The sequence below is a fragment of the Octopus bimaculoides genome, chromosome 7 (assembly GCF_001194135.2).
Source record: "Octopus bimaculoides isolate UCB-OBI-ISO-001 chromosome 7, ASM119413v2, whole genome shotgun sequence".
Taxonomy (NCBI): Eukaryota; Metazoa; Mollusca; class Cephalopoda; order Octopoda; family Octopodidae; genus Octopus; species Octopus bimaculoides.
This window is the reverse complement of record NC_068987.1, coordinates 90,711,057-90,720,875: the sequence shown is the minus strand read 5'-3', so window position 1 is coordinate 90,720,875 and position 9,819 is coordinate 90,711,057. Positions and strand designations below refer to the sequence as shown.

General features: G+C 38.4%; 1 protein-coding gene across 1 annotated transcript in view; it reads left to right on the top strand.

The window, feature by feature from the left end:
• Positions 1–9,819, top strand: part of LOC106875816 (dynein regulatory complex protein 9) — a 140,899-nt gene that overhangs the window by 124,861 nt on the left and 6,219 nt on the right. Inside the window, exon 8 of the mRNA XM_014924096.2 lies at positions 7,032–7,133. Within this exon, the coding sequence (XP_014779582.1) occupies positions 7,032–7,133 (102 nt within the window). The remainder of the gene's footprint in view (positions 1–7,031; positions 7,134–9,819) is intronic.

Genomic DNA, 9,819 nt, shown 5'->3' with positions numbered 1-9,819 from the left:
CACCTGCACAGGAGTCAGTCCAGTGGCGCTGGCAATGACCTCTCTCGAATGTTTTGTTCACATGTCACCGGCACAAGTGCCAGTAAGGCGACGCTGGTAACGATCACGCTCAAATGGTGCTTTTTACATGCCACCGGCATGGAAGTGAGACCACTGCTCTGGCAGTGATCCCACTCAGATGGTGCTGTTAGCGTTCCACTGGCACGGGTGCCAGTCATAATCAAACCAACACTGGTTGTGAAGCAGAGAGTAGAGAAACAAAAACAAACTCGCACACACACACACACACACACACACACACACACATGCCGGCATACATAGATATACATAAATGCATATATATACATACATCACATGACATCATCATCAGTGCATTTTGGGTGTTAGGGGATGAAATTTGGGTGGTGGGGAAAAGGTTTTGTTTCCACACCTAGAATTTTTTTGTACCCCTGCCTAGCCTTTGATAGATACCCTTCTGTGTGATATGGTGGGCTCTGAGGAAGCTAGGGGTAGATGAGTGGCTGGTGAAAGCTGTACAGGCCATGTACAGGGGCTCTGTCAGTAGGGAGAGTACAGTGAGGAATTTGGTGTACAGGGAGGCATTCATTAGTGCTCAGTTCTCAGTCCCTGCCTTTTCATTATTGTCCGCCAGGCTATAACAGAGGAATTCAAGATGGCTGCTCCCTGGGAAGCTATATATGTGCTGATGTGTGTGTATATAAAGTGATTTCAAATTTGATTTCAAACTTTAGCACAAGCCCAGCAGTTTTGGGGCAGGGGTAAGTCGAATAAATTGACCCCATTTTTCAGCTGGTACTTATATTATCAACTCCATTTTCATGAAAGGCAAAGTCGACCTCGGCAGCATTTGAACCCAGAAGAGATAATGAAGGACGAAACGCCGCAAACATTTTGCTCAGCGTATATTCAAAGCATATTCAGTAAAAGAACCAGAAAAGAAATTCCAGGTGTGGAATCAAAACCTGGAATTGAAGGGTCTTAAGGTTAGCTTAGCAAAGACTAAGATTTTAGTAAGCAATAAAACAGACAGGACTCTTACCCACTTCAGGTAAATGGCCCTGCTTGATATGTAAGAAAGGCGTAGACAGAAATTCCATATAATGTGTCCAGTGTATGGACATTCCAGGAATTTCATATAGTTTGTCCAGGAATTCCATATAGTGTGTCCAGTGTAAGCTATGAACACACAAGATGTACAGTGAAATGGAAGGTTATCAGAGAAAGTAGTGTTTGTATGTGGGAGATGTACAGGAGTCATAAAAGCTACAGATACTCAGGAAATGATTCTCGCAAATGTTGCAGAGGTGATGGATAATTTCTGCTATCTAGGGGACCTAATTTGCCATGGGGGATGATGTGTGGAAAGTGTTATGCTGAGATACCCTTCGGTCATAACTGACCATGGGATTGCACCTAGAAAGTTACCCTCCCAGGCACAAGTCCAGGCAAGGTTGTTTTATTGAAGACCAGCAGTCGCCCATGCATACCAGCCTCCCCTCTCCACACCACCAGTGTTATCCAAGGGAAGGGCAAAGGGGCCAATACAGCTTGTCACCAGTGACGTCGCAACTCATTTCTACAGCTGTGTGAACTGGAGCAACGTGACATAAAGTATCTTGCTCAAGAACACAACACGTAGCCCAGTCTGGAATTCGAACTCACAACCTCATGATTGTAAGCTTGACACTCTAACCACTGAGCCATGCGCCTTCACTGTAGAAAGTGTAGCCACTAAAATAAGAATAAGATGGGTAACATTCAGAGAGCTTTTACTTCTGTTGGCAATGAAAGGTTTCTCTGTTTGAGTGAAAGGAAGATTGTATGGACGTATATATATGAACAGCAATACTACATGGTAGTGAGACAAATGCAGAAGACATGTGAAGGACAGAGAGGAATGAAGCTAACATGTTCTGTTGGATGCGCAATGTAAGTGTGCATGTTTGATAGAGCACTAGTGTGTTGAGAGAAAGTTAAGCATAAGAGGAATTAGATGCAGTGTGCAAGAGAGAAGACTGCATATAAAGAAGTGTCAATCACTGAAGGGGATGGATCTTGTGGAAGAGAAAGACCCAGGATGAAGTACTGATGGCTGATCTCAGGACACTGAGCTTTACAAAAGAGACGACAAAGGACCAAGGTATATGGTACCTTGCTGTTCTCAAGAAGACCTGTCCATCACAGTAGAATTGTTTATACCCACCACCCAGCTGAAGGGGTTTTATGTCTTGTAAGAGCCCCCATGCCACTGCCATATAAAAATTACCTATGCTGGCACCATGTAGAACAGCACTCATGCGAGGCCCAGGCAAAAAGCACCTGTCTCCGTGCCATGTAAAAAGCACCCAGGCCACACTCTGTAAAGGGGTTGGTGTTAAGAAGGGCATCCAGCCGTAGAAACCGAAATCAGATAGGAACCTGGTCCAGCTCTCCAGCTTGCTAGCTCTGGTCAAACCATCCAACCCATGCCAGCATGGGAAAGGACATTAAATGATGATGATGATGATGATGATGATGATGTTACAAATTCTGCTACGAGGGCAGGATCATCAACCCATGAGCTTCCAGTCTTAAATTCCTCTGTTGTCACCTGGAGGACAATGATGGATATGAGAAGACTAAGGACTGAGCCTTGGTGAACACCCACCTGTACACTAAATTGGTCATTGTCCTCATGGCTAACTCTTACCTTACATGGCTTGATAATAAAAGTAATTGTCATAATGTGTAATACCAATTAGTTTTTGGTTTTTTTTTCTAATTCTGATTTAATTTTTAATTATTTTTATGAAATGAAAAAAAAAACAAAAGTCAAAAATGTAAATAAACATTAATCTCAGTCCATTCTCTTCAGAATTATTGTAAAATGTAATAAAATATTTCCTTGTTTCATCTATAATTAATCACAAGTGTTATCATCATCAGCATCATCATCATCATTATTATTATCATTTCATAAATCATAAATTAACAGTGATTAATTTTCATTTTATTTATTTTTTTTTGTCAAATTCTACAGAAAGTGATATAAATTTCCAAAACAACTACCACAACAACAACTACTACTATTACTACTATTATATCAATAACAACAACAACAACATAATCATAGAATTTATATTTCATAAGATTTATTTAGAACAAAACAAGTAATGTCTTTTTTTTTATTATTTATTATTAGCACAATTAATAAAATTAATTTCCTTTATTAATGGCCTTTGTTATAGTGAGATTTTCATTTTCTAAATAACATCTTCAACTTTTCCTTTGTTTATTTAGTACCTTACCATTTTTGGTACGTTACCACTTCCTTAAAACATTGAAACTCCTTTAACCATAGAACTTTTGTTGGAATTCGGTTAATGAATTTAACTGCCCCCACCCATCTTCTTTCCCAACACTTTGATTAGTCTGCAGCTTAGTTTAACATCACCCCCTGGTCATTGCAACCCCATAGATGTGGTCAATTAGGACAGGTTCTTCTTTATCCATTTCTTCCTACTGTAGTCAGCATCATCATCGTTGTTTAACCCTTTCGTTACCAACCTGGCTGAAACCAGCTCTTGCTCTGTAGTATAAATGTCTTGTTTTCATAAGTTTTCAATTAAAATCTTCCACCAAACCTCAGTCACAATTTATGTTCCTAACACTAGCTGAATGATAACTAAGTTATTTTACTAAAGGCTTAATGTCCGTTTTCCATGCTGACATGGGTTGGTTGGTCTGATAGGAGCTGGCCGACTGGGGAGCTGTCCACACTCCAGTTATCTGTTGTGGTCTGGTTTCTATGGTTGGATGCCCCTTCCGAATGACAGCCACTCTACAGAGTGTACTTGGTGCTTTTTGTGTGCCACATGCCTTTTAGGTACATTTACGCAGCACTGGCACACGTGCATTTTATGTGGCACCTGTAAAGGACAGGCCTGTATGTATGGGCCACAGTGGCTCTACTTAGGTTGACACGTCTTCTCAAGTACAGCAAATCGCCACAACTCCCGTTCCCTTGCCATTTCCTCAGTGAGGGCTCCCAGTCCCTTATGAAATGTGTTTGCTTTCTCCTCTAAACCCCTACCATTCTTGGAGACACTGCAAACATCTTTGGTGGCTGCTCCTTCGCTTTTGACTCATCATCATCATCGTCGTTGTCGTCGTTGTGGTGATTATCATCATCGTAGTCGTCGTCGTCGTCGTCGTCGTCGTCGTCATCATCATCATCATCATCATCATCATCATCATCATCATCATCAACATCATCATCATCATCATCATCATCATCATCATCATCATCATCATCATCATCATCATCAACATCATCATCGTCATCATCATCGTCATCATCGTCATCATCATCGTCATCATCGTCATCATCATCATTTAACATCCGTTTTCCATGCTGTTATGGGTTGGATGGTTTGACAGGAGCTGGCCAGCTGAAGAGCTGCACCAAACTCCAATGTCTGCTTTGGCATGGTTTCTATGGGAGGCTGCCCTTCCCAGTGCTGTCCATTTTACAGAATGAAGTTACACATGACAGTATACAGCATAAATCAACCAACAAAGAAATCTCTATGTAGCAGCTTAAATTGCTAGAAATAGCAGCCAAATAATATCTTGTTGCAAAGATGGCGAACCAATGATACATGTGCCAGCAGTAACATGTTAGATGTGGACATAAATCTTTCTGTGATATCATGTTGTAAAAAAACTTATCTATAAGCATTTACCTAAAATTAAAATACATGTAAGTGATCCTGTAATTACAACATTAATCCCTTTAACATTCAGATTATTAATCTGTCAAATGTAATCCTTACTTATTCACATTGTTTTGAATTAATAATGTTAAGAGATTTTCACGATGTGTTTGCTTATTTTTAGAATGACATTGTAGGATAGGTGTGAGAGGCCAGATCTGGCCAGTTTGAACATAAAATTGGTAGAGTATTGAGGTCAGATGTGGCTGGTTTGAATGCTAACGAGTTAAAGTAATTAAAACAGGTGGTTCATTATCATTGCCCTACCATTTCAAAGTACACAGTTGATAATGTAGTCCTAGATACACTGTGCCTGAATAGAATATTGATTTGGTCATGTCTGAAAATGTCTTTGACCATAGGCCAATTAGGTCAAAGCAGTTCTGGGTTAAAATAAACAGTAGGGGTGGCTGGATGGGTGTGGGGGAGTCCAGTCCATGGCACTTTGATTATATTCCAATCTCAGTGCATGGCATTTTGGGTGAATCTCTTCAACCATGGCTTTGGATTGATCAAAGAATCCCCAGAGAGGCTGTTTCTGATTTTGGAAATTGTAGTTGTGATCCCCGTGCCAGTGGCACGTAAAAAGCACCATCCGAATGTGGCCGATGCCAGTACTGCCTTGACTGGCTTCCGTGCTGGTGGCACGTAAAAAGCACCATCCGATCGTGGTTGATGCCAGCCCCCTCTGGCCCATGTGCCGATGATACATAAAAAGCACCCACTACACTCTCAGAGTGGTTGGCATTAGGAAGGGCATCCAGTTGTAGAAACACTACCAGATCAGATTGGGGCCTGGTGCAGCCTCCTGGCTTCCCAGAGGCCAGTTGAACCGTCCAACCCATGCCAGCATGGAAAACAGCCGTCAAATGATGATGATGCTGATAGTAGAAGTAATCCTTTGTCCAATTTGACACAAGACATCCTGATGCCAGATTTCCAGTTGGAACATAACTTTCTGCCTTTTCTTTCCACATGAAGACCAAAATCTTGGCGTTTTCTTTGTGCCATTCGCAAGAACCTCAAAGTGGTTCTGGGTTAGTTTTAAATTATTATATTTTTTTTAAAGTCAGACGTAGTGGAGTCTTCTGGTGACCACCCACCTCAAACCTTCCTCAAATTACATTCTCAGAAAAAAAAGTTGGGATGGTCACAGTTAGAATATCTTTGAATAGGGAAGACCTGGAGCTAAACAACAACAAAAACAACAACAACATGAATACTTGGTAGATATTGCCTAACATTTCATTTTGAAGGTATTTATTTTCATAAATATCTGTTGCTTTCCAGATGGAAGGCAACAGATATCTTCATGGGAGACCAAGTTTCCAATCACCAGCAACTACGACTGACCATTCTTGTCTCTTGTAGCAAACTATTTCTCTCAGTTTTATTGACTTGTTCAATTATTGTTACTCTCAAATAAATTGTCTCCATAAACAGTGCAGCCATATTCTTGCAGATAAAGCTTTCTCCATCCAGCTCTGCTTTCCCTTTGTACTTCTCTGCCAAATGTAATTACAACAAACAGCTTGTTTGGTTACTAAAGTTTGTCAAAGCTGTCTTGGAACCTGATAGTTCTAAACAGGAAAAAGAGGTAAAGAAACAAAAAGACAAAACAAAAAATACAATAAACAGACCAGAGACAAAAACAATAAAGAGAGAGAAAGAGAGAGAGAGAGAGAGAGAGAGAGAGAGAGAGAGAGAGAGAGAGAGAGAGAGAGAGAGAGAGAGAGAGAGAGAGAGAGAGAGAGAGAGAGAGAGAGTGTGTGTGTGTGTGTGTGTGTTTCTTGAAAAAAGAAACAAACAATTTAGGGAGATGGAACTATTTCATTAGATTGTGGTTTATTTTAATGTGACATCACAATCCTACATTTAAAGGGAAGTTGAAGGAAAAATTGTGCCATTATTTCCATTTCTAAGACTATTAAACAGTATTTGTAAAGTGGAATGGTTTTAACCAGGAAATGAGACTGAGTCATGGCCTCAACTCTCTAAAAGCTTACATCTTACCTTTTCTTATTCAAACACTGTTTGCCATTTCTTTATATTAATATTTATTCTAAAAAGAATTTTTTTTTTTTCGGTTCTATTGCATCAGTAAGTAATCACACATTCCACTCTCCATTCTCCACCAAAACATTTCCCCAAAACATGATATTGGAATTCTATGTTTTTTTTTTTGTTTTTTTAGTTTTTATAATTCTGACTTTTCAATAGCTTTTAGACATCATGTATGGTTTCTTGTTTATTTAGTATAAGGAGTATGAAGAAGTTGTTGTTGAAGACCGCATCCAAAAGGAAATTCTAAGAAGGAAAATGGAAGAAGAAAACCTTTATATAAAAGCCTCCATAAGAGTAAGTCTTGATGGCTCATGTTTTTTTTTTATTATATTTCTATTATATTTTTTATCTTTATTGTTATTTTGTTATATTTTTTCTTTAGAAGCAAGGAATATTCCCTCGCTACTTTTTTTTTTTTTCGTTCCAGTGGTAAAAAATATTGCTTTGACACTACAGAATTATTCTCACATTTATTTATAAGCTGTTATAAGCTGTTGCCATTTCTGCTTTGTTTTTTTAATTTTTTTTCATTTATTTTATATTTCTATTCATTTATTTACTGAATTTTGCAGTTTTTAATATTTTTCAGTCAGTATTAAATTTATCCACCATAGTATTTTCCATTGCAATCAAATTCACCATTCCAGTTGAATCTGCAGAGTTCGTGTCTAGAACTACATATGTCAATAGAAAACAGAAAGAACAATAATAATAAGCAACAGTAAAAATTTAAATAAAGCCACAAATATCAAAATAGAACAACAACAACAACAAAATGGCTTCTAATTTTGATATTTCACCATATTATATATTTGATATCTCACGATATTTGATATTATGATATTATATATTTGATATTTAAAAATATATAGAAAGACTGTAATACTTACAGTGGCATTGCTACACCATCACTGTTGCTGCTATTACCACCACCACCACCAGCACCACTACTACTACTACTACCACCACCACCACCACTGCCACCACCACCACCACCACCACCACCACTACTACTACCACCACCAAGGTGCCACGCAATGGGACTGAACCCGGAACTATGTGGTTGGTAAGCAAGCTACTTACCACACAGCCACACTTGGTTTCAAATTTTGGCACAAGTTCAGCAATGTCGTGGGAAGGGGGTGAATTGATTACATTGACCCCCAGTGCATAACTGGTACTTACTTTATTGACCCTGGAAGGCTGGAAGGCAAAGTCAGCCTTGGCAGGATTTGAACTTAGAACATGAAGACGGATGAAATGCTGAATAACAATATCAATCCTTTCTAATTTCGGCACAACGCCAGTAATTTTTTGGTGAAGGGGATTAATTGACTGCATTGATCCTAATGCATCACTGGTACTTATTTTGTTGACCCTGAATGGATGAAAGGCAAAGTTGATCTCAGCTGGATTTGAGCTCAGAATGTAAATACTAAACGATAATAATAATAATAATAATAATAATAATAATAATGATAATAATAATAATACATAATGATGATAATGATAATTTTAATGATAAATAAATATAAAAATGCATTTGAAATTTTAAAAGATTTTAAAAGATTTTATTCAACGGAAAAAAGACTCAAGCGAAAAGAATTGCTTTCAAGAAAGAGAATCTCCATTTATTTATAGAAAAAGACAAGAAAAAGTGCTTTTAGAAATAAAAGCACTGATTTAGATTTGAAAGTAAGAAAATTCCATTTGAGAACTTTAAATGTCTCAATAAAGGAATAAATTTCATCTTAGACAGGAGGTGTACTGTATGAGTTAATGGAAAAGCGATGAAGAGAGAGAGAGACAGGGAGAGAGATGAGGGAAAGAGAGACGAGGGAAAGAGAGATGTATGGCTGGGATAGGTAAATGATAGATAGATAGATGTAGAGAGAGAGAAAGGAAGAGATAGATAGATGGGTAGGGAGAGAAATAGATAGAAAGATGTAGAGAAAGAGAGATGTATGGCTGGGATAGGTAAATGATAGATAGTTAGATGTAGAGAAAGAGAACGAGAGAAAGAGAAAGAGAGAGAGAGATAGGTAGGTAGATAAATAGATAGAAAGATTAGAGAAAGAGAGAGAGAGAGAGATGAGTGGAAGAGAGATTTATGGCTGGGATAGATAAATGATAGATAGATAGATGTAGAGAGAGAGAAAGAGAGAGAGATACATAAGTATGTAAGTAGGTAGGTAGGCAGGTAGGTAGGTAGGTAGGTAGGTAGGTAGGTAGGTAGGTAGGCAGGCAGGTAGGTAGGCAGGTAGGTAGGTAGGTAGGTAGGTAGGCAGGTAGGTAGGCAGGTAGGTAGGTAGGTAGGTAGAATGATAGATAGAAAGAAACAAAGAGAAAGAGAAGAATAAAAAGAAAGAGAGCCCCAATATGTAAAATTGAGTGCATGGAAATGTCTATACACATGTATTTATGTATAGACAGACAGACTGATAGATAGAGAGATAGAGGTAGAGAGATAAAGATATAGAAAGACGAATAGCTGTAGAAAGAAGGACAGAAAACTGGAGAGCTTTGGTATGTGAAAGTGAGAGCAGAGAGCTTGTGTATTGAGATAGATAGATAGATAGATAGATAGAAAGTGAGAGAGTATTTTTAAGATGCAAGAGTGAGTGTTTAAAAGAAAAGAGAAGATTGTCTTTTAACCCATTAGCAATCATAATGGCAATGGTGTTAGACATGTTGATGTATTCATATGGAAATGATGAAACTGTAAAAAACCAAAACCAAAGCCAAAACAAATAAACAACAACAAAAACAGCAGACAAAAAAAATGCACATTTTGTATGAAATTCTGTATCAGCAACAAGACCAGTGGGGAGGGTGTGTGTGTGTGTGTGTGTGTGTGTGTGTGTGGTGTTTGTGGCCAGTTGGAACAAATAGCACAGTCTTCATGGCAGCTGGTTTAGAGTGGTGATACTTTAATGTAAAACTTGTTTAGATACTATTGACTATTTAGTAGTAGTAGTGG